We start from the raw sequence: 25,204 nt of genomic DNA, 5'->3' as shown, positions 1-25,204 counted from the left end.
TGAGTACCCACAGGGCTCTTTTTATTGCAGCGGGTCACACACCGCTTATCTTTCAGCCCTGGTTAAGCGGGGAGGGGACGTTGTGGCATGTGAGAGGAAGCGGCAGGGTGGAGGAGGAGGGTGGCGTGAGTGTGCCTCCCTGGACTTTTTCTGCGTGGTGGAATTTCCCAGGTGGGGTAAGCCCTGGCAGGGACATTCCCCTGCCAAAGAGGCTGGCAGGAAATCCCAGGCTGGCGTAACGCTGCCAAAAAAGGGTCTAGAAGACACTGATGCAAGATTCACAGCAAGAACAATGAAAAAGGGCTGTACGACAAAGGGGCAAAGCGAAACCTGCAGCGTACAGCGTGGCGGGGTTTCTTTCCTGACGGGGTCAGGTTCTCCTCCTTGCCCACCGCCTGCCTGCAGTGCTGCCTGTGTGGCCGCAAGCAGCCAAGCTGCATCTCCTGGCCCTTTTCTGTCTGGGCACTACAGGGTGACCTGGACAAGCAGGTGCCTGCGTAGCAGTCACGTAGGAAGCAAGAGAGATGCCGTGTCCCATAGATAAAAAAACAGCTCCAGCCTGTGGAAGGTGGAGCAGGGCAAACACCTCTCCTTGGTGACTGCCTGGATTTCAGTGGGATTTTGCCCTCAGAAACATCGGCATGAGTTTCACGAAGGCTAGTGTCAGTTAGCGTGAAAGCTCCATACAGCCAGAAGCCTGAATAAAATGAGGGGCTGTAAAAGAAAAAAAAAAGGAAAAAAAGTACTCCCGTTTGTCACAGATGTATCAGATCTAAAATAGTCACCTGCTCCCATAGATACGATAACCGTCAGCATGGAAGAAGTTTCCAGGATTTTCCTAAAAGGCGAGCAGATCCATCTGAATCATACTCCCTTTTCTTCTCCTTTCAGCAGTGGCATGGGCCAGGATTCACCGTGCTTATCAAACGTGGCGGGCAAGGACAGGACACCCAAATCTTCTCAGAGCAAACACACCCTGGCTTCAGTGCCTTTCGTTACCCCTTCCCAAGCACAGTTAACGCATGCAGCTCCCGGCGGCTAGCACCAACAAGGTAAAAGCACTGAACCACTTATCCTCCTGCCCGTTGCGTCCCCAGTGCCTCCTGTTAAAAACAAACAAACAAAAACCCCTCAAACTTTACCCCCACCCTCGCCCTGCCTCAGCAAGCTGCAGGAGAGAGGTAGGAGAGAACATCTCCTTCCCAAAGGTGATCATCTTGAAACCTTGCCCCTGCAGGCAGGAAACGCTGCGTGGGCTCCATCTTCCTGTTTGCAGATGTGTTATATCACTGGAACATGTTCAACTGATCATCTTGATAGGCTCAAGACTTTTCTTTGAAATAAGGGCAGTTTGTTCCAGCCGGGGCTGGAATTTGATTGCTTGCTCGCCAAAGGCCCGCAGTGCCCTCAGTCTTGTCTAACACACGGCAGGGCAGTGCCCCGGCCAGACCCTTGCCCTGCTCTCTCCCGCAGCAACTCTGGAGCAAAGCGCGCTGCCGCTGGGGACCTGAGAGGCCTCTGGGTGCCTTCACAAGGTATCAAGGTCTCTCTTCGCAAAGAGGGGAGGCTGCAGCCCCAGAGGGGCACGGATGGCCCAACATCACGGGCAGTAGGAGCAGCACCTGGAGCACCACGCAGCTCATCCAGCTTCTCCACCCCTTTCTCCTCCCCGTGTTGCTGCCTCTTGAATCAGAGCAGCTCAGGTGCTCTGGCTCCTAAAGCTATGGGGGACTCTTCTTATCAGCTGCAAATGCACCAGAGGTCAGCCCCTCCTGGGCACCACTCACCTGTGCAAACAGGCAGTCCCTGCTGCAAAGAGGAGGAAAATCCAAATGGGACAAGAAACAAGCGGAGGCACAGGAGGGCAGAGTAGCACCGGCACGGCCAAACAGCTGATGTGTGGCAGGGCAGGATGAAAAGTCATGACTTCAGTCAGGAATCAAAATACCTGCTTGTAGCAACATTTGTTGCACAGAAGAACGGGGACATCAGGAAGAAATTTGTTGATGTAGAGAACCTACATTTCAAACAGCGGACATGAAATTGTTGGGATTGGCAGATACACACATATTGGACACATTCTACAACAATGTAAAATAATTGTGGTATCTATCTACTTGTTACTGGAGCTCTTGAATTTTTTTCTTTGGATTTTTAAGACTACCTTTTTTTCTTTAAAGGAACTTTTTTTTTCCTATTCTTACTTATCAAAACAAAGGCAAAAATGAGACACAGCAGAAGCAAATAATAATAATACAAATACACAGGGCAAAATGATAAAGGTGGAGCAGAAAGAGAAGAAACCATTAGAAGGAAGAAACAGCTAAAGACAGAAATAGCTGCCTTGCCAGCAGCAAGCGACAATTCCCTGAGAGAAGCTGATTCAGGCAGAGAGAGAGGGCAGGCGGGACTGGAAAGCGTGACTCACCCGGCCCAGGGAAAACCGGGGGGGGGGGGGGTAGGAAGGAGTGGAAAGAACTGAGTGCAGGATGGCGAGGGGGGAAAAAAAAAAACACGTGAATTTGTCGTGGTTCTTTCACTGCGGGTACTTTTGCTGTGGCTCTCACCTGCTGAACTCCAATGGGCAGGTCCCACCTGGAAGCTCTTTTGTGAGATCCTTCAGAGCAGGCTGCCGTGCTGTGGCAGAGCTACAGCGCTCGGCATATAACCAGTACTGACCATTGCAAACAACCTGCGGCGGGGAGTTAAGAGTGAAAAGGGAGAGCTCCGTATCAAGCTGAACCAAAAAATAACAGGTCAGTGCAGAGGCCCCAAGCATGAGGGCACCGGGTGAAAAGCACTTCTCTATTTTCAGAGCTAGCCAGGGAAGGGAGAGAACTACGAGTGGAGAGGCAGGGCAAAATGTTTAATGGGTGGCTGACCCAGGGAACGCTGACTGCCATAGCAGGGACTTGCTGTCAGACCACACAGTCTGCTTAATTTTCTGCCTTACAGGAAGAAGTGACTTGAGATGGACTGTTCTATCCCAGTAAAGTTTACTCCTCTGGATCCTTTTGTGACTTAGGAAAAAAAAAAAAAAAATTAGATTTAAGAGAATGTTTACGGTGAAAAAAATCATCCTCTGACGGACAGTCTTAAGCCAGCCTGTAAGTTATCAACATCTATGTCATCAACTGAATTTCATTCTAAAATGAACTCCCAAGTAAAAGAGCTTCATCCAGCGGCGTTCCTGCCATTTGTTTTCAAACACAACTACCCAGGAGTTAGAAAACAAACCACCACCAAGACTATTACATTGTGGCTGATGTTTTTCATTTGAGAGTCATCTCAGGCTCTTTTTTCAGTGCCTCAAAGCCCTCTTCTGGCCGCGTTCATTAAGGAGTCACTGATCTGTTCAGCCCATGCCAGCTGACGCAGTCAGGATGTGGGGGAGGCCATGTTGTACTTTCACTTGGGTTTAGCAATGTGCCCACCCTGCATCTGGGGCTCATACAACGTAACTCACACGGTCTTAATTCTCTAGCATCCTCCCACAAAATCCCTCTCCTCCATTCCTGGCAGAGAAGCTCCTGTGCAGTTCACCGTGACGGACTCACAGAGCAGACCTGCTTATTTCACCCCAAAAAAGGCTATGGAATATGCCCACGAAGGGCTAGTAACACCAACAGTGAAGGAGCACACAGTAATTTGGACAGGATTTTAGAGAGTCACTGCCCAGATAGAAGCTAGGTTAGCTTACGTGAGAGTACAGATCTGGGTGACAAGCACCACGGCAAATTAACATTTCAGGAAAGACCTAAATATCTAGATTCAGGGAGATAATAAATCATTTTTTCCTCAATTTCAAATACATTGGTCCTGTTCGTAAGCAAGACAGCTACTGTTAGAAGTAACGTAATACCTTGCTAATTGGGGATGCAGCGCTAAACCGTGGATGAGCACAAGAAGCCCCATTCCAACCAGGTAAGAAACCACGCGGTCTCGGCTCTTCGCCAGCCCTGGCGAGCCTCCTGTCCCTCTGTCTGGCAGCGTGAGGCTCAAGCCCCTTCCCTGCCGAGCACCTGTGCCATCTCAGGCAAGTTACGTGCCTTCTCTGAGCCACCACAGGCTCTGAAGAGCACACGACACAGGATGAAAGCCTGCCTGTGCACTGGTCCTTATTCTGGTTATAAATGCTTTGATTTTGTTTTAAAAAGTTCCCCACCTATGATATCTGTCACATCTACAAACACATGAAAACCCAATATACGTGGCTGCAAACCGACTGTAAGCAGAAAATTTGGAACAGAACCTAACATATGATTGCTATGTCATTGCTGTTGGGGAGGGAGCAGAGGAAGAGGTGGGTGAGCAGCCTGGGTGGGAAGAACCGTTCCTTTTTCGACACGTTTGGAGAAATATATGTATGTAGATTTCAACGTGCTATATGGGAGGAGTGACTCTGTCCCACATGACCGATACTGCCTTTGGAAACCTCCACATGACCACATCCCCAGCCTTCTTCCTCTCCCTGGTGTCACAGAGCAAGACCTTGGCACGCTGTCCTTCCTTCCACCCCATCCTACCCTTTTTGCTTCCCCTCTCTTTCCTGCTCCTTGCTCCCATTTCCCCTCTAAGCGTGCCTGGGGCCTGACCTCACACCACACTGAAAAGCAGCTCATGCTTTGCAGCCTCTCTCCTCCATTTTTGGCAAAGTGAAGGCTGACATAGCTGGGGCATGACAGTAGTACACTTCACTTGCAGTTTCCAGAGCAAAATGCTGGGAATAAGGCACTTTGCCTTTGCCCCGTTACCTCGTGGCTGTCAGGCGGCATTGGCGAGAGCAGGCTGGGACGTGAACTCAGCTCTTCATTTTGGAGGAATGTGAGAGCAGCACCCTAGATCACCCCGCCGGCCGTTGCCCCCTGCCTCCTTCAGCCGTCACCATCGGATGAGAGGGGGAACAGAAGAACAGAGCAAACACTCAGCAATACTGCCTCAGTGCACTCTCTTCTAGTTTCCAGGAATTTGTAGTTCAGGGATTTTTCTGAGTCAAACAGGCTATTTTTGGCTAGACATGTAGGAAATCAGCACACAGGGCAACACACCCTGCTTCCTTCCTTCCCAGCCGCCGTCCTGCTGCAGCCTCACCCCGAGGCAGCCCTGCAGCTGTCCCCCAGCTCCTCAGCCTGGCCCTCCACCAGCCCAGAGGCTGCCCGCTCCCCGCTGTGCGGCCACGCTCCCCCGCCTCCCACGACCCTGCCAACACAGCGCGCGGGCTCGCGTGGCGGCGGGCGCGCCGCCAGGCAGCACGGGATGCCCTACGGCCCTTGAACGCGCTGACGGACTTACAGAACACATCTCTCCTCGGGTTTTCTTCCATTACTTAAAAGTAAAAACTGTTCCTAAGCTAAAGAAGCAATGCCCATGCTGCTTCTCTTCTGTTCTTCGCACTGCTTTTTAAAATAAAGTGGCTTAAGGCTTTCCTGGTGGCCAGCTGGGCTGCAAAAGACCTCAAGGAAGGAAGCCTAGATGATGTACGAGCTTGGATGATGTGTCAGGCCTGATGCACCGACAACAGGAAACATCAGCGTGCTTCAGCGCCAGGTCTCGTCCCCAGCTTGTGCTGCTTGCACAGATCACTCCCCTCCAAATACACATCATCGGGGGGGGGGATTAAAAAAAAAATCAAAAAAATCACTTTTTGAAGTTATTTTAATCTACAAACCATAGTGTGAAACTTCTACCCAACACACAGCACAAAATGTAATAGGTAAAACTAAGGGAACTACTATGCAACTAGGAAAACAGAAAGTATGTGGGGTTACGGCAAACAAGATAAACTGAGACTAAATCAGATGAAACAGTTTAAGTAAACTTGCCCTCTTTATTAGGAACTTTTTATTCTTTGAGACATTGGAGTCATCTTTGTATTGTAAGCAATTCAAGAATACAGGAGAAACATGTAATAGAAAAAAAAACCTTTTGAAAACAAGCTCTTTTTCTAATACACAGAGTCCTTTATTGCTACCAACAGGTACCAAGGGCCTTCCAAGCAGCCTAAATATAAGAGTAGAAACTAAGCATGAAGAAGTGATCTAGACTTAACAAGTAAGGACTTTATAAATTAAATACGCATTTGCGATTGAACTATTTTGCTGTTACTTAAACTATCAGGAGTGGAACGATGTTTTAACCCACACTTCTGCAACAAAAACAAAGCAAAACCCCAGGACCCCTATCCTTCCCTGCAGACGACATCAAATCTTTGTTTTTGTCACATGTACATGGGAAGTGTCAACTGTAGTACATAAAAAGTCATACAGACCCTTCTAGTAAGCGAAGTTCTCATTTTTAAATGCTTACCTCTAACAACTAAAACAGTGAAAAACGATAATTTCAGTCTTGTAAAGGAGAACTGCAATAGTGCCGCACAGCAAATAAAATTAGAAGCAACCGAAAACTTGAAAAAAAAGTAATGGAAACTGCTGCTTTTTATCCTCATTTTCATCACCAGTTCAACTAAGGTTTTCCCTAAATTTCTAGAATGAAGAAATCAGCCTAAAATGGCGTCTATGAGAAACAAGATTCTCAAAATATCAGGAGCAGAAAAATCATTGTGGATCAGTCTAATCTGTAAAAGGGAGTTTACTTATTTTATAAATAAAATGCTCTGAAGTCTTCTGATAAACACCATAAAAATACAATATTTTTCACTGGGATTTGAGTAAGCTGGATTTGGAATAAAGAAATTTAAAAGAAAAAAAAAATCTCTGTATTGAAAGGTTAATAATCAAAAGGCTCAGGACAGGAATGAAAATATCAAAAATAATACAATTTCTTCCCTTCAAGTGAGTAAAATGGAAAGAAAAGGAAGACAGGGCTTTGAAAAATCTCATGAAATAAACTTTCATGTGTAAAGGAAGATACTTAACTGAGCAATTCCTTTCCAGTCCTGTTTCAGATTAAGGAACTTGAAAAATAACCAACATCTTAAATCCCTATTAAAATCCATTTAGAAGCTTAAAGGTTTAAAGAAACTGATTTAAAAAATATTTTATTGCTTCTATGTTTCTATATACAGTACATACACAACTGGTGCAACTGGTAACAAGACGAGAATAGAAATGCCAACTCATTTATAGTTCAACTGAATGACATAGAGAAGCATAATGTCCCCAGTCTTCATCTTGGAACATGAGTAACTCCTCAGTTCCTCCCTTTCTCCTCCCTGTCTATTCCAGAGCCCAAAGAAATGAAATATTGGTTCTCATTCCAAATTAACTGGCAATTTCCCTCAAGTTCATGCCCTCAAAGTTAGTTCATCTGTTATTAAAAAATTAATCTAATTAATCTAAAAGGGAGATGTTCTACCAGAAGGTGATTAGACATCGTTGCTAATAGCAGTCCCATTCCCTTTCCCTCAATTATCAAAACATTAAAAAAAAATTTGTTCCTCTTTATCTGTTCCTGGTAGCTAAGAGCGATATAAAGTTGCTGTTGAAGAGCAGTGGTGAGCACAAGAAACATGCCGCCACAACACTTTCACACGTGATAAGGCTTTATGAGGAAAACCAAATGGTTAGTCCACAAATTAAGTAGCTTCCTTCAAAGTAAAAGTTTGAAGTCTTATTTTCATTAACATTATTTGGATAGATTTGTTTTCAGGATGAAAGCCTTATACTCTACCTATTTTAAAAAACACACCTGGAAAAGATGAAAGGTCATTTTGCATTGTGGTGGTTTACCTTCCCAGACCTGAATCGGTGTGGTCTCTTTTTAGCAGAGGATAACTTGCCATTAACATATTAAAGCAAGAAATAGTTACCTAAAGCTAGTGTATGGACAGGTACTATATGAGGCAGTAGTCAGAAGGAACTAGCAAACTGAACCTCCTTAATCCTCATTTGAAAAGCTAAGAATAAATGCTATTTCAGTGTATGCGACTCCTCCAGTCATTTTTAAACATTTTAAAATTGTTATACGTTTATAGATGGATGCTACTGACAACTTTTACATGCTAAAAGCAGTTACATTTGTTTTTAAAACCGTTCTCAGTTGTCCTTTAAAATTAACAAGACAAACCCCACTGTTCCTCTAGCTGGTAGCATTAGCTCTCCTGGGGCTCCAGCAATAAGAGCACAATCTTCCTAACATAGCAGCAAACCCGGCAAAGAGTAAACCATTTCAAATCGGAAGACATCTCAATTATTCCACTCTCCACAACCTACCAATTTGCCTTATTCATCTTCTCAGTTTGCTCACAAAGACTCATCTTTCGTATCCTCCTTAAGCACGATGAGCTGCTTCAGAAGCACTCCGCTACTGTTCCGACACATTTCTCAGTAAAGCCACTGGTAAAGACTACCTTTGGCCCGAGTGGGACCAGAAATAAGACAACATGGAACACTTCTCTGCTGTTTAATTTGGGGGCTGAATTTAATCAAAACTCTGTTTTCAAAGCACTACTAGCTAAAACTGTAGACAGGCTCAATCAAATTAGCAGCAGAAGACACCGCCCCAAGAGGCCCAAGAGCCACCGCTTTCACACCAGCAAAACCGCAAATATTTACCAAGCACCTGCACAAAGGGCAACCCTGTGTGCGTTTGGCTTTTGGGTGTGATTTTTTTCACCTTTTATATTGGCAGCAGCGAAGCTCATGACTAAATGATAAAACTGCCAAACACAGAAGGGGCATCACTGCATGGCCTTGGCGCTAGTGTGTGCCAGTTACTGGTACCCATGGCCAAGCATCGTCAAGTGCATTCAGGTCACTTGGCTTCTCCGTACAGACACAATGTATGAACGATGTCCACCAGTAATTACCAGAAGCCCACCTTTGCAGGAGCATAATGGAATAGCTTCATCTTACAGGGAAGGGGAATACTCCCATTAGTAAACGCTTCAAGCTTCAAGTAGGCAAGCCTGCAACTTGAACTTGCAGAAACTGCCTGAGACAGTGTCTTCACTGAAGTCATAATATACACATTTTTCCATTACAGATAAATCAAGAAGTAGACGGTGTATCAAAGCTCAGAAGAGATTCAGTCATACTGGAAATCAAACTAAAATACTGGCTATTTACATTATTTAGCAGCTATTTGTAAACACCAAGGGTGCCTAACTAGTGTGCTCTATTAAATTTCAGCCAATTCTTGATGACTATTAATATTACAGATATTTTGATTGTGCTTCTTTGATTGATATTAGTGATTTTGGTACACTCCCTTCATATTTCTAATTAGGACTTTGAAAATAGAGCAGACACTGTGCTGCTTTGACACACAACTGGAGGGGATGTCCCTCAAACTCTGGAACACTGAGAGAAAGACCGCTCCCAAAACCTTTCCCAGGTTTCACACACAGTTCTGAGCAGCAAGGCCCTGGCAACAGAATCAGTGTCATACGGATTAAATTAAGCAGACGGTGCAGACAACTAGTAAAGCTAATAACCCACATAATTTCTTATTGAATTCTGTCAATGTAATTTAAGGTGCTCTCTAATAGTCTCAGATATGAATGATAAGGTTGAAAGGAATCAGCCCCGCAGGAAGATATGGCCTGAACAGTCAACTCCTCTTTACCACCCTTCACAGCTACCCAGAGTTAAGGCCACCCCGCTTATACTCCATGCAAGTACAACAACCAGAGTTCTTCCATACCATCCAGCATAATTCCATAGCTCCAAAGAGCAACTTTACTTCGGCTACAGCAGAAGACAACATACGGATACCCACTGGTGCTAAGTTTGCAGAGGGCACACGTAAGATAAAAATGCATCTATCTGATTCTTAACAATGACTTCTTTTGGGTGCAAGTTATGTGGCAAGTAATGAGCCAGAGACATCTCCCAAGCATCCACAAAGTGCACAGCAATTCCTGAAAACATTTTCCTCATGACAGAATCAAGCTGAAAGGAGTACCAGTCACTGTTAAAGAGGCTCACTTCTGGCCCAAGCTCCTGAACATTAGCGGTTCTGATGATGATTAAAGTCTTGGGGCTGCGATCCAGCAGTTGAATAATTGATCTCCGAATGTTCCTCAGCCGCCGGATATACACTTCCACAGGGAAAGTGCTGAAGTGGGACCATATAGTTATGGCTATCACCGTGTTTCTCCCACCTACTATGCCATTCAGTTCGTTGGCAATGTAGTGCAGTTCACTGCTAAAGACTGTTGAAAAGCGAATGGGTGGCCCGTGACAGCGGAACTTCAGTAGGATATTGTGCTTCAGGTCCACAGACATGAAAGGGCCCACGTTCTTAGGACTCCCCAGGTTAAATTCCACTAGATCTGAAAACCCAAGAGCAAGCGTTAGTGAAAGATGGCATAAGAGATTAACGCTATCGACAAGATACTAGGACCACAGGGCAAAAGTAGCAGTAGATAAGGAAATCTGAACATAATTCTAAGAACTCTAAAATGAAACAGAAGATGAGCATCGTACATGTGCTAGCTGCATACTTCAGACTGGAGTTTGTGGGCGCTGAAATTTGCAAGACAGCACACTTCAACTTCACAAGGCTGTCAATGCCTTTTCCAAGTTTCCCAGACAATTTTCTTCTCTCTCTCGTAAAAAAGAAATTTTCCAAATAGACTCACATTCAGTCGTTGCTGCCCTACAAATCCAGTGCTCACGGGAACCCTTCTGGCAACTTTAAGACTCCATTAAATTTAAAGATGACTTGAACATGTAGGCAATAAGCTCAAAGTCTGTGTTCCAACACAACTTCACTGCTTTAGGGGAAAGGGAGGAATATCTAATTGGCTACTGAAATTCTGTTATTTAAGTTAAAATAAGGGAAATATAAGAAAGTGTCCAAAACCAATCAACAGTAATGGAAGTCATTTGCTACTTCGTTCCAAAACGACTTGTGTGACTGTGATGCTGCAAGGCCTTATGCAGGCACCCTAACACCCTAGGTGACTTCTGCTGTGCCCCCGGGAGGCCACCTTAACTCACAGCAGCAGTCCTCATTAGTGAAACACTTTACAAGGACAACTTTGTAGATACCTTGTGGCCCCATTTCCAAGGCCTACATGTTTCCAGTGCCTGCTCAAACATTTGACTAACTAACTGCCTTTCTGCCAGCACTTCAGATGATGTTTTGTCTTTCCTCTTCCTTTGTTTTGTCACTGTCATTCACTATGATCAACTCTGTGTCTGAGATGTGAGAAAAAAAGCTTTGCAAAGGTCTTTAAGAACAAAACCAAATTAAAAAAAAAAATCACCTGGAACAAACGCTGTCAGATATTCAAACCACTGCCTTATTGTAGAGTCTCCAAATAAGTGGACTACTTTTCCTTGTAAGCACTTGGTTATATCATCTGACTTGTTGAAACGATGGATCCAGTGTGTTCTGGACCTCCACTGGTCTTCATAATAATAACCCGAAGGGGAAACTGTGGGATCTTCAGCTTTGTCCATACTGCTTGAATCTGGAAGAGAAGAATTCTTTGAAATTAACATACAACAAAACCAGCTTCCGTAATCTTCATGGACATATAGCCAGTGACGTATGAACATCTTCCCTGGTTAAAGCGGAAGAGTATGATGTACTGTGTAGATTAAAAAGCTTGACGCATCACAATTCTGCAAGCCCAAGGATTTCACCTCCTACTTCTACAGCAAAACCTGCAACTACCTGCGGAGTTGGTTGAACAATTATAGTTTAACTTGGCTTAAATTAAATGGTATCTCTGATGATACAAGTAAAAAATAGTAAGTACCTGACACTTTTCACGCTTAGACAGAAATGCTCAATGGTGGGTGATTGCAAAAGGTGCAGGAGCGCAGGCAGAACGATGGGGAGGGCACCTTCCCCTTCCCCTTGCAGCCGGGCGGGACCCCCCCGGCCCCGGCCCCGGCCCCGGCCCCGGCCCCGGCCCCGGCCCCGGCCCCGGCCCCGGCCCGCGCTGCCGCAGCGCGCTGCTGCCCCCTAGCGGCCGGCCCGCACACAGCGGGGCCGCTCCGCTCCGCCCCCCCCCCAGCCCGAGGTGACAACCTGACACCGCTCCCGTTGGCTTAAAAACACCAAACAAACAAAAAAAACCCCAAAAAACCCAAAAAACCAACCAACCCGCCTATGGAATAACACACACACTGACACTCCTGCTCCAACCACGCGTGCTAGAAGAGTGAAGTCTGAATGACAAGGACTCCAAAACTAGGAAACGCCAGAATTAAAGCTACGACCAAGAATTCTGTATGCGCCCTTTGAATGTACCAATTACCAGGGTCTCTAATTCCGTGGATTTCATACTGTCTCTCTGCTACCTAGCCCCTTCCCCCTCTACTGCCTGGATAGGTGGCCCTCTGACGAGTTACCAGACGACAGCAGGGAAGCGCTGCTCTGGAGGACGCCCATTTGACTTGCCCAAGTTGGATGATACGTTGCACGCAAGCGCCAGCGACTACAGGAAGAGAAGCTGCAATCTCCTGGTTACATCAGTCAAACACTGCCATATTTCTCTTAGTATCCTGTGCAACACCCGCACCTCAAACTTCCGTGAGGTCGTTACACATTCTTCCTTTACCACGTGTGTACTCAAATACCTAAACCGACCAAGCACGGAGGTGTTCCCTGGCACCAACACCACCCGCGTGGAGCAGCCACGTCCAGCTCTTTAAACACTTTTACCCACCTTGGCGTGGAGACTACCTGTTAAGAACAGTCCCTGCCCTGTCCTAACTTGCAGCTGTTTGGGAAAGCACACGTTGCCACGGCCAAAATCACGTCAGGGACCGCTCTAACTATGGAAAGGCACAAGCAGTGGAATTCCAGTGCCCAGAAGCATCCTCTGGTAGATGCTTCGTTGTAACACAGGTGTAGCCAAAATCTAAACACTCAAAAAATCAGGCCGTAAGCATCTTTAAACACCCATTCCTAATAGGCATTTTTGGTCTCGCTGTTTCTATACAATATTCTCTGTGTCTTGCATTAGAAGATGTTAACCGCCTTAGACCTCACAGGGACGCTGTAAAATGCAGACTACTATTATGTTGGTATAACACTAAGATTATAATCATGAGTACCACTGAGAAAGCCATTAGAAAATTTTAATCTTTGGATGATTCTTTAAATCAGGCAACAGGGACAATGAAGGAAAAGAAAAAAAAGCAACTAGTAATATTGACTCATCCAATACGTATGAAACAGGAATCCTACAAAGAAAAGGAAAAAAACCCTTTATGTGGTCATATAGTTAAAGACTAATTCATAATGTGAATTCACAACTTTATTTGTTTCTTAAGTTTTGATGTAAAAGTATTTCTGTTTTTTACCTTTTAAATTGATTCTTAAGACTACACACACACAAACACACACACATAAAAATGGTACTAGAACAACTTTTTGGTGCCTCACACTAAACCTAACACCAGCATTTCAAATCATACCAATTTTGCTCCAGAATTCAGAAAGTCATTTGTTTTGGATTTTATAGAAGAGAGTGAAAGCTCCATTCTGAATAGTTACAAACCAAGAATAGAAATAAAAGCTTGTATTTCAGAAAAAGTAAGTTTTAAAAATCAACTTGATCTACATTTACCCCGAAACAGAAAGGTACGTGCAAAACCAACAACAGCAGAGCAATGAATTTAAGCATGCCATCAATCCTAACAAATCCATAGATCCACGATCATTATACCAATGTATTAAGTTTATTTATTCAGAGACTGTTCTTCATCAAAGGAATTTCCCTGAGGAATACTGTGCTACTCCTATCAACGCTTTCTAACCCAGCATTAATCATCAGGAAATGCAGGCAGGCTTTGATCATCTGTAACTCCTGAAAGAAGGGCAATATAATCGAATTTCAAATTTGCAGCAGTTTCTGTGAGGAAATATGTCATCTAAAGGATGGGGAGAAAGAAAGGGGGGAAAGCGCTACTGGCCTAATAGCAGCACTCTTTTTTTAGCGAACAGCAAAACTAAAAGCAAGAAATGCTGTAGGCTGTTTTCTGTTAAGACCTTATTGCTCAGGTCAGGAACTCTACCTTTAAAGTCTCCTACAACCTTATAGAAAAAACATCTAGAAAAGCTTTCAATTAAGAAGTAATTCGCTGTGTATCACGCCTTATGCAGGCTTTTGAGAGGCACAAAAAGCGTGCACATGGATATGGATAAAACCTCTAAGTTTAACTTAGTACGGACTGTCCTTCTGTTCTGTTTTTAGACAGGGTACGGAACAATTAGGTTCTGGTCCACAACTGTAAGTTCTGACACCCTGGGGTAATGAAAATCATAGCAATACTTAAATGCAAATTTTCAAAATCTGTTAGATAAAATTCTTAACAAAGAAAGAAATTAAGAAACACCACATAGCTGGTTTTGCTAGATTAGCTTGAGAGTTTGGTGAGCAGTTACTGTAAGACATTTTACATCCCTGAGTAAATGCTAGAAAAAAAGACACTTCTGGAAAGAGAATCAACTTTTTTTTTTTAAATTATTTTTTGCTAAAAATCCCATTTATGTATGTAATTTTAGACAATTGTGGTATTAGTACTGAACTTATATTACAGTAACACCCAAAAGCCTTCATCTTCTCCATACAAATTTAGAAGTTAATTTCTATTCCATGCTATGTAAACAAACCAACCAATTATTACCTCATGCTGTTGTTCCTTTTATAAATTTAATTATGAATTTCAAACAAGAATCTTATAAAGTTCACTTTACCTGTAAATGCCTTGGGCTTTACAATCACTGAGTCAGGTCCACTGGAGAGTATCGGCCTTTTGATATTCACATTGCTTGAACAGAAATTAGTAACAATAATATAGTAAGGCTGTAAAATTTGAAGGTAATATTAATCTCATTTTTTCTTAACTCATTTCAATTAAGCACACAGGACTCACAATAAGAATTTTTTACTTTTAAGTTTACTCTACTTCCTATAGCTGAATTAATTCCGTATTAATTTCCTTGAGACCACTATCACTGTTCTCAGTCAGAATTCAAAATTTCGTAGCACTAGGACAGAAATCTTGTGCACCCTTTTACTGGCACAAATCTAGATAAAGGTATCAAGCTATCACAGGTCTGCAAGAAGCTTTAGGGGATTTAGCACAAAGATGGGAAGTTCCCAGCTTGTGGAATGTGTACCACTGCCAGGAGACAAAACACCGAATGGTATGCTGCAGCAGCAGCTCCCAGCGCTGCCGGCTTGCTGTAGGTGCTTAACATCGCCTTCAGCCCCCAAAATCCCACAGCCTGCTTCGCCGTACACAGCGGAGCTTGCGGCAGTCCAGCACCACCACTGCCTGCAGTTCTAAATCTGGACTAGGCTAGCGGTGGTGCGTCCTGCCTCTGGGGGAGATGGTACGACCAGCCGATGTCCAACCAACTTCAGAGATCTCCAGCAATAAGGTCTTCCAGTAGGAGAGCAATTTGCTGAATACAGAAATAAAGCTCATCCCCCGGCACACCAAGAGACCTCAGAAGTATTTGCTGGTGGACATCAATGAATTCCGATTGTTTGTGTTGGACACATATCACTATTGCACAGCTGTGACAGATGCGGAGATTTAATACTAAGCTCTTGTTCTGTCTTTTGTTGCTGTTTTGAAGAGAATCCCTGTCTAATGTTTTTTTCTATTTTAGAAATAAATTATTTGGCATTTCTATAAGCCATTTCAGTCAAAGATCTCAGAGCTGAATGAAACAAAAACCAAAACAAGCAAAAAAAAAAAAAATTCCCACTCCCATTTGAAAACATTACCCATCAATATCAGCCACATTTTACAGGTGAACTGCCTGAGGCACAGAAAGTCAAAAGACCCACTGACAAACTTGATAAGGAATAGCCAAAAAACAATTCCACTGATATTTACTTTTGATTTCTGGTCTTCAGTTACAAACATGCACACACCCTTTCCTAATTAAACTATTTGGAGCTGCTCTAAAATCTTTCCCAATTTAAGCCTCAAGTGGACATACTGCTGAAACACTTTCCTTCAACACTTTTTCTGGAAAGCAAGGCAGTAGCCTTCAACCACAATTCTGATACAACACAGTAGCTAACTTTGTCTAATTTCAGCTGAGGGTATACACAGAAGCAGTTCTATCATGTCTACCCATGCACGAAGAGATGTGGGGTTTTTTTAAATGCTGAATGCGGAAGAAAAACATGACTGTGGAACTAAATTAGTTTGACACTTGATACAACATGCACAGATCATTTCCATTTGCACAGGTATTGCTCAGCAGTTTGTTCTACCAGGTGTTTTCTTCATGACTGGCTTAAAATTATTGCTAAGATTTTAAAGTCCTACTGAGCAACAAAGAACACATTGTATTACATGTAAGATGACTTTCACTGAGGATAAAAGCAACTGGTATTTTGTGTAAAAACAAGCCTAAAACCTCGACCTTTTTAGGCAGTTCAGACTTGGACAAAAATACATCTCAAAGCATTGTTATCAATACTGCAAGCGTAGGTGTGGAAAGAAAAAATAAGCAAACACTCCCCCAAACCACCACCAGATTTAAACAGCATGCTCTTGTGAAATTGAGCAGGTGAACCAGGGTTGAATTAAAGCACAGAGAGAACCACACTCCCAAGTTTCTTTAGTTTAAGATTACTGTGTTCTTGCATGGCTGAATGGAGGGGAAGAAAATATTCAACAACTCACATCAAACACCTGCTCCTGCCGATACACACCTCTTCTAAGGCAATCTGTCATATTTCACCAATATCCTAGAGTTTGTCCTTAAAAAAAATTACTTGACTGAGTATATATAAATTCAACAACATACATACCTTTGGAAAAAGAGGCTTTCCTCTTGTGTCAGAAGACCTTTCTGATATCCACCCTTGGCATGGCTGATTCGGCTGGCACAAGGCAGTTTTCGAGGCTTATAACAGAACCATGGCTCACCCGTGTAGAGATCTGTGAAGTTACACACAGGGAGATCTCCAGACAAGCAAACGTTGCACTCAGTGGTCTCCGAATACCTTCCAGACTTGAATGAGCTTTTGAAATAGACCCTGTCTGGCCTTTCTTCTCGTAAACGCAGGAGGACTTGGACTGCTTCACTTGGATGGACAAGTGACACAGAAACTTTGACCTCTCCTGGCCAAAGCAAGGTAAAGAAGACCTTGTAAAGGCCATTACGGCAATCTACAATCCTTCCCGTTGCTCCAGCTTTCAGCAGAGGAGAGTGAATTCGTGCCTGTAGATAGTCGCCACCATACTGCTTGGGTTTTCCTTGGAAATCCTTCATACGAACAAGCACCTCTAACTGATCACCCACCTTGAAGAACGCACGGGGTTTCACAATCACAAAGTCACTATGTGCAGGATCAGTGCTTTGTAGAAAGGCAATTTTGCCATCAGAGGGTTTTGGCCACTGTATGGCAGCAAGCAATGACTCCTGTTCCGCTTGTTCTCTTTTGGACAAAATCTGCTGCTTATAACCACAGTAAGGCTTCCTGGTAGTTTTGGTTGTCTGTGAAAGAGAATGCTGGACATCGTTTTCTGTTACCCAATTTGATCCTGAAACTGTGTCATCATCCAGGTGCTGGGGAGGAAAAAGATTACCTGAAACCGTGCTATTAAATGAAACACTATGAATAACAGATGCTTTGTCAGGAAACGATCCCAAGAACCGGGCTTTGCTTTACAGAGCTTTGAAGCTGACCAAATGCAGCAACTTCACGAGAAGACACAAATCTATTACTTTGGCTGTAGGCTTTCTAAGGAAACAGGTGGGCAACCTGTGGTTACCCTGCTCTGGCAAAGAGGCTTTTATATAAATCAGGCCCAATATTTTCTGCAGCAGTATTTTAGCTACCAGTGTATTCTGTAAATATCAGCAGTGTGAAAAAAATTACAAAAGGTCATAAGATTAAATAGCAAACTGGAACTCATGTTTAATTTTCTTACCGTAGTAACATTTTAGTGTTCGAGCACAATGAGGTCTAATAGCTGCCCAATATAGTGCAAGGAAATAGGCTTTCTTTGAGACATTACACTGCAGATGAATCTGATGCACCCCCTACACATGCCTTCTAGAGAAGTCTGCTGCATGTAGCAGCTGTGGTCATTTATCTGGTCACACTCACATTGCTTCTTATCTAATTATCTGAAATGTGGTTTCCCTGTAATGTACAGATTGAAAGAAATGGAAGAAAAGAAAGGAATGCTTCAGGGGCAATGAATTCATGAACTGGTGGGCAAGTAAAATAGTCTAGGACAAGCTAGGACTAAACAGGAAAAAAAATGTATTTGTTTGTTTATTTTTAAGATTTTAAAGTCTACACACAGCTTCTCCTAAAGCCAAATGAAACACAACCAGAGCATTCCCTAATCCACACAAGAGTTTAAAAATTACAACAGTTAAACACAACGCTAGACTAAGAGAGGAGGCTTCTGTTGCGACTTGAGATCAGTGTCCAAAACTGTATTTTTATGCAAATGACTGCAGAGATACCATCTTCTTCAAGACATTACACAATTCTGCAGGTTTGAATAAGGGAAATTTAAAAAATAGCACAGTCTAAGACTCCCAGAGCTACCCATGAGATTTCTAGTCAGCAAATCCAAACTTACACCTCAAATATGCACAAAATCAGCAGTTAATGAGTATTTAATTATCGGGTGTATATAGTAGAACTTATCCATACTCATATTTCATAAGAAGCAAAATACATCAAATCATTTTTCAAGTAAAGATTAAAATCATACCATGTGCCATTCACACGGCATCAGAGAACATGCTAGTTTAGATCTGAAAGACTGCTAAAAAAACGCTATTTGAAATTTTTTAAAAGATCATTGTACTTACCAATATCCTAGTGTTCTCCATTTACTTCCTCCATAATTAACTGCTCAGAAATGTACTAAATTCCCAGTACTTACATTAAAGCCTTATTTATTGTTATAGACCTTTCTTAGTCCATTGAAATATCACCTAGAGTACATGTACATACTAAGCAGTTTCCCCTCCACTACATTTCATTTGAATTTGCCAGTATATTAAAGTCATTTGAACAACACAGAGATTCAATGTACTTTTTTGGGAGATAGGTAAAGCTAACAAGCAATAGAAACGCACAGGCTTTTGAAGCCTGCTACGTAAGAAGCTGGTTTTGATCAGCTTAAGAGTAAGAGGATAATGAGCACACTCAGATGTAGGATGGATACACAGGATCTTCTCTGTTTGATACCCATGTTAACCATAAAATCTGAAATTGTAAATTATTACATTTTAACTATAAAATGTAAATTGACAGGTACCCACAGATACACAAAATGTTATTATCACAATAAAAGCTTTTGCTTCTGTTTTACATTTCTACACAGGATTTAACAAATTTTCCCTGAAGGCCATCTGAGGTAATTTGTAATTATTTCTGCTTTCCATCACAGCAGGCAAAAATGCCAACGTATCACTGCACATTACTTTTATGAATCCAGTAAATTTCAGGCAAAGCTGAGAATGAATCTCAGGCACGGTTCTACTTTAAAGCTTGCCTACATGCATTCCTGAATTAAGCCAAGTTTCTATTTTTGGATACCTTCACAACTTCTTCCTTTCACTTGCTCATGCATATACATAACAGAAAATACCGCATGGAAATATTTTTAAAAGTTACCTATATAGTTTGATGCATCCAACAAGCTAGCAACCATGTCTCAGTCAGCAAAAATATTTAAGCATTTTCCTAAGGAGGGGTGGAGAGGGAGAATACACGTGTTCAATTAATTCTTGTGTTCAGTGTTAGCTCTCAGAGAAAGTTTCTTTATTTCAGTTGGTTCTTCAATGGTTGGTACTTCAAGGGGGGTATGTGGAAGAAAAAAATCTTTTCAAATGAAGAAGAAAGATGGCTATCTAAGAAGGCCTTAAAAACAGACCCATCACTATATTTAACCTTCTATACATTTCTTCAGGGTTTTTAATGCAGTCAGAGAAGTAGAAGATGTTGTTTATGTCCTAGCTAGCCTTTCTGAAGTCTTCAAAGGACCTGCATATGTCTTCCAGTGGGAAAGGGTACAGAGAACACCAAACCAACACTCATACATTCAGAAAACAGAGCGGAGAACATAGTTTGATGTCTCTAAAGCAGTCCACCTACACAGCCTTTTTAGCAAAGCACCAGGCCAAAGCTCTTCACTTGTATGCAGCTGAGGTCCCAGACAAGCACTGTCACTTCAACTCCAGCATCTCCAGGTTATGACCCATTAAGCAGAATAGATCATACCACAAATATTTCCTCAGTCAGTCTTCAAGGGGAAAAAAAAATCTCTATGAAAGTAAAACCAGAGCTGCTTCAACATCCTGAAGGACCATTCTTTCTGTAACATCCTTGTTCATCTTTACAGCCCTCTCCCAAGTCCAAACAGGACCACGTATTATTGCAGAATTGTAAGCTTACATGTGAAAGTAAACTACATCATGTATGCTATTCACAGGAGAAAATATTACAGAGATTCCATTTTCCAGTTAAGGCAGGGAAAGCTTCAGAGTCAATTTGTACACCGAAGATCCCTGACTGGAACAGAAAAGCTTTCCAAACCATCTTCCTTACTTAAGTGCTTCCCAGGCTCATCTCCAAACAAGTGTCCAAGCTCTCCTATCCCTACAGATACACATGGCTTGCCCTGAGGCAGATTAATAGCTTAGTCTCTCCCCACTCCATTCCCTACCCTCTCTTTCTCTGGCATTTCCAGATCTCTCTGGCTCCTGTATGTTAAGATGTCATACTCAGACCATGCAGAACTGTGGGCTCTCTACTCTAGTTAGCAGTCAAAATAAAATAAGATTTCTTTAAGTAGGGCAGATAAAGAGCATGTCTCAAGACTTCAAGAGTCCTCTTCCTTTATCTTACGACACAGATTCTTTTAGTTTTTAATAAAATCTCCACGTTGAATAACACTTGCCCTGCTTTGCTTATTTCCATATATACTCCATTCAATGTGTCCTGATTTTGAATGCAATTCCCAAGGGTTTTTTTGTTTGTTTGTTTGTTGGGTTTGTTTGGGGTTTCTTTTAGTTTGTGTGTGTCAGTTTTTGTAGGGTTTTTCGTTTGGTCTTTTTTTATTATTATTTTTTTATTTGCTGCATTCTCAAGTTAACCAGAACCCAAATGTGATCATAAAGTAATTTAATGGATGTCTGCCAAGTAGCACAGGCAGGACAGAATGGATTACATGTCAATTAAGCACAAACAAATGCAGAAGCTGTTCCTGGTGCATGAAAGATGTCATAAAAAGGAAAAAAGGAAGCTGTATTTTCAGGAGAACTAATGAAAGTTTCAACTCAACTACTCAGCTTTTAGCACTCTCACTGCCAACTAAGCAAAAATTACATATATAGCCCCACCCAGGCAATCATGCTCTCAAAGATATTCTAGAAGGGTCACAAGGTACTTGATTAGACCTGCAATGAACACCTGTCCTCAGTTAAATACAATAATGTTGGTGGCTGATAAAAAACGTTTGAGTATTTCAATTGCTGCTGAAAAGGCGGAACTCCATCTCAAAGCCCAGTATCTTCCACCAGCTGTCACTCTTAGCTTGGCCTAGTGCACTCAGAACGATTGCTGTAAACCTGCATATGTCACTAACGTTAGAGCAGGAAATTCCCAGGTGACAGGCATGGGGTGGGGGGGTGAGGGAAGTTCCAGTTTGCCCAATAAAGAGTCTTAATTCATGCAGCAGACAATATTTGAAACTGAACAAATACCAATTACTGAAAGGTCAGTCATCTTATTTTCAGTAATTTTACACTCCAGGTACTTTATACCTATTTGCTGTCTAAGACAGGCATGAGATCAGTTCACTGTCTTTACTGTTTCACAGCACTGAGTGGGTGCTAAGTTACTCTAAATGTCAAAGCCAATCCTAAAAAGCCATCACCTGACAGACAAATGCTCCAGCAATAATTTGAATAAAATGATGCAGTTATCTTTTGTAGGCATCTGCAATTTAGAAACAAGAATAAAAAACTCTGTTACACAGTGCTTTTGTTCAGTTTCAGCTGTTTGATTCCACACACTATTCCTTCAACCTTGCAAGAAACTTCCCCCCTCCCCATACACTCTCTTTTTTAAGTGCTTTTAAATAAAAGAATGCTCACAACCAATCCTGAAGTGGTTCTCTCACTCTAAAGGCAATTGATACAAATATACAAATCCTCCTGTATCCTAAAGGCATGATGTTGCTCCTTGGCCACAACCTAATACTTTGTGGAAAATTATTGAACATTTTATCTGTCTGTGTTTACAAAAAAAAATATAATAAAATAAAAATACATTTCTTCTGGTACTATAATGCAGTGGTCAGCTGTGAACCTCAAGGCAGGACTTACTCCCTACTAAAAAGCACATTAAACAATAAGCAGGCTATCAGATGTTTTGTGGACAGCTTTTTTTTTTTTTTTTAAACACAAAGTAAGAAAAGTAAAATTCTGACATGGGTAGGACGGTTGAGAGGGTATCATTAGTAGCTTAAGAATTCAAAAGGGAAGATTCCAACATGAAAAAGTATAAAATCATAAAGAGAAAAAGCAAGGAGGCTAGCTGGGGGCTAGCTGATAATTGCCTTAGCTCTTTAGCTTTAGCCAGCTAGATTAGATGATTTGATTTTAGTCTGGGCTTACTGACTAATGCAGTTTGAAAGTACCTCTGCACTAAAGTGATAAACAAAATGAATAAATATGCAAGTCAGACACAGCAGAGGGAAAAAGGAAAAGGTAAAGAAAAGCTGCATCAGTACAGGCTGGAGGTCAACTAGCTAGCTAACAGCTCTGCGGAAAAAGATCTAGGGATTCTGGTGGACAGCAAACTGACCACGTGTCAAGAGCGTAGCATTTTGGCAACGAATTAACAAGAGCATAACCAGCTGATCAAGCAAAGTGATAATGCCCCTCAATTTGACCTTGGTGAAGCCACATCTATAACACCATGTCTGGTTTGTGGACACCCTGTATCAGAGTCAAACTGGAGAGACCAGCTAAGAACCCCTGAGATGATCAGGGGACTGGAGTACATGACGGAAAGGAGACACTAAGGGAGCCAGACTTTTTTTTTTTTTTTTTTTTTTTAAAGTCTGGAGAAGACCGAGAGGGGATCTAACTGCAGTCTTTTACTACCTAAAGGGGAGTGGCAGAGGAGCTGGAGTCAGAAGTCCACACTAAAAGGATAAGAAGGAACTTCCACCTGCACATAAGAGAAACATTCTTCCCGATGAGAGGGGTGCAGCACTGCAACAGGCTGCCCAGGCAGGCTGTGAAACCTGACTGCCCTTAAAGACTGTCAAAACTCAACTCAACAATACCATGCGCAATCCAAGCTAACTCTGAAGTTAGCCCTTTGAGGAGGGCGTTGGATTAAATACCTCCAGGCATCCCTTCCACTCTGAATTTTCTGTGATTTCGAGTTGTAGCTAAACGCTGTCAGTCACAATTCTAACCTTACAAAGAAGAATAATGTTGCTCAAGCCCTCTTAGAGAAGAAACAGGCTCCACTTACCTCTAACTGAAAAAAATTATGGACCAGTACCACAATAGCCAGTACTGCCATAAACAGGCAGAAGATTTGCAGTCGGAACGAGTCACGCCACATTGTCCATTCATGTCTTTCCCTCCCATGTTAGATGCTGCCATGACTTCCATTCACCACAAACACGAATGTCATTTCGTCTCAGTAGCACGCAAGAGAATTCAGTTGACTTCCACTTCATTCCTGCAAACGTATTTACAAAAATTATATTAAGTCCCCAAAATATTATTAGAAGTAAAGTTGAGTTTAACACTGAAAGCATATAAAAGGCGGAACTTTGCACAGCGACAACTGGTACAACAGAACTGTTAAGACAGATTTTTGTGGCATTCATCTGAACATTACTATCTATTATGTTACTGAATTCTCTTGGACACGTCAAGGCAAAATCTTACCATAGAGCCAGTCTCACCTGTATTTGATACAAAAAAAAAAAAAAAGGCAAAAGAAGAGTGCAAGATTTCTTTCTGGCAACCAAAAAAACAAAACAAGCAACCACCACCCAGCCAGCCTATCCATTAGGCCACACCATCACCATCCAGCCAACATGAGCCCAAGACTTTTAGCAGACACTTGGGTTTTTAGACATCTCCCTGTTTACCTGATCAGAGATTCCAATAAGTTGTTATTAAAGACTAAGGTCTGAAGCAAGTCTGAATTAGCAAGATAAAAGATACTTTCTCCCTTTTTTTGCTGGAAAGAGGGGGAAAAAAATAGCTGTAACACCTATCAGTTAAACAGGAGATATCTAACAGAGTTGAATGCGCTAAAATTAAACTTCAGAAATCTTCTATAACGTTACACTACATCCACCTTGGGTTTTTTTTTTTAATCATTCCTTTTAGATCATGTACTCTTTTGCAGCTCTCATGGTAAAAAAAGTAGACTTCTAGGAAGAATGCAAGGTGTTGGGTTTTGGTTTTGTTGTTTGTGATTTTTTAAAAATAAAATAATAAACATGTTTTTAATAAAATTTATATTTTTGTGACATTTATTGTTTCTTTGAGGTTGCCTGATAGCCAATCAGTTATAAAATCAGATTTAACAACCATTGACAAACAGTTCTCACAGCTTAATGCTTGTTCAGCTTGACTCTTGTAGCTTCCTTCTTTTTTAGAGGGACAATTCTGAGGCAGTCATTTTGCAAGCAAAAAGGGTACCGTTCTTGCAGAAGGAGAAACTCTAAACTTGGAAACAGACAACAGATGGCAAGGAGAGACAGTCAAAAGACACCAGTCTCTTCAAACCTAATATTCCTCAAAGCTGCGTTACTCATACAACCATCCACCAAGTGCAACAACATAATCAAATGGTTAGATAAACTTGTATAACTTTCCATAAACAGTATAACTGAGAAATTATACTATTGATTAAGACTTAACATTTATTAAATATTATTTATTATTTATCAAGAATGCTGTGCAAGTTTAAATTAAACATAAGGATACATTAAATATCAGAATTAGTTAATTAAATTGTTCATTAAATGAACACAGACTAGAAAACGGAAATGTATTACTGGTATAATCAGGACAGTTTCAAAATAGACCACACATAAAATTGCTTTACAAGGATTATAGGGATTATAACTTCAAATACTTTGCTGAGAATTACAGAGATCATATTTCTGACTGATGAAGAAGCATTGAAAGAGCCAAGATGTCCATTAAAGTAAAAGTATCAAACTGACAAAATGCAATAAAAACACAGCTTTGTTGGAACAGTTTGGCACTAACATAAAGTATTAAATTTGTA

General features: G+C 42.0%; 1 protein-coding gene and 1 long non-coding RNA gene across 2 annotated transcripts; both read right to left on the bottom strand.

Moving 5' to 3' along the window:
* Nucleotides 1–508: 508 nt before the first annotated feature.
* Nucleotides 509–4,872, bottom strand: LOC148055646 (uncharacterized). The gene is made up of 4 exons (XR_015705023.1): nt 4,755–4,872; nt 2,568–2,692; nt 1,788–2,017; nt 509–1,103 (listed from the first exon to the last, which is right to left on the bottom strand). It is a non-coding gene; the product is annotated as an uncharacterized LOC148055646 (long non-coding RNA).
* Nucleotides 4,873–8,180: 3,308 nt separating this feature from the next.
* NXPE3 (neurexophilin and PC-esterase domain family member 3) lies at nt 8,181–23,559 on the bottom strand. Its single transcript, XM_009466712.2, has 5 exons — nt 23,420–23,559; nt 16,706–17,466; nt 14,623–14,696; nt 11,174–11,380; nt 8,181–10,234 (listed from the first exon to the last, which is right to left on the bottom strand). The coding sequence occupies exons 1-5, from the start codon at nt 23,510–23,512 to the stop codon at nt 9,684–9,686; spliced, it is 1,686 nt and encodes a 561-aa protein (XP_009464987.1). The 5' UTR covers nt 23,513–23,559; the 3' UTR covers nt 8,181–9,683.
* Nucleotides 23,560–25,204: the final 1,645 nt, after the last annotated feature.

The sequence above is a fragment of the Nipponia nippon genome, unplaced genomic scaffold, assembly GCF_047370975.1.
Source record: "Nipponia nippon isolate SJK-2023a ecotype South Korea unplaced genomic scaffold, ASM4737097v1 scaffold_2, whole genome shotgun sequence".
Lineage (NCBI taxonomy): Eukaryota > Metazoa > Chordata > Aves > Pelecaniformes > Threskiornithidae > Nipponia > Nipponia nippon.
This window is presented reverse-complemented; position numbering and strand designations above follow the sequence as displayed.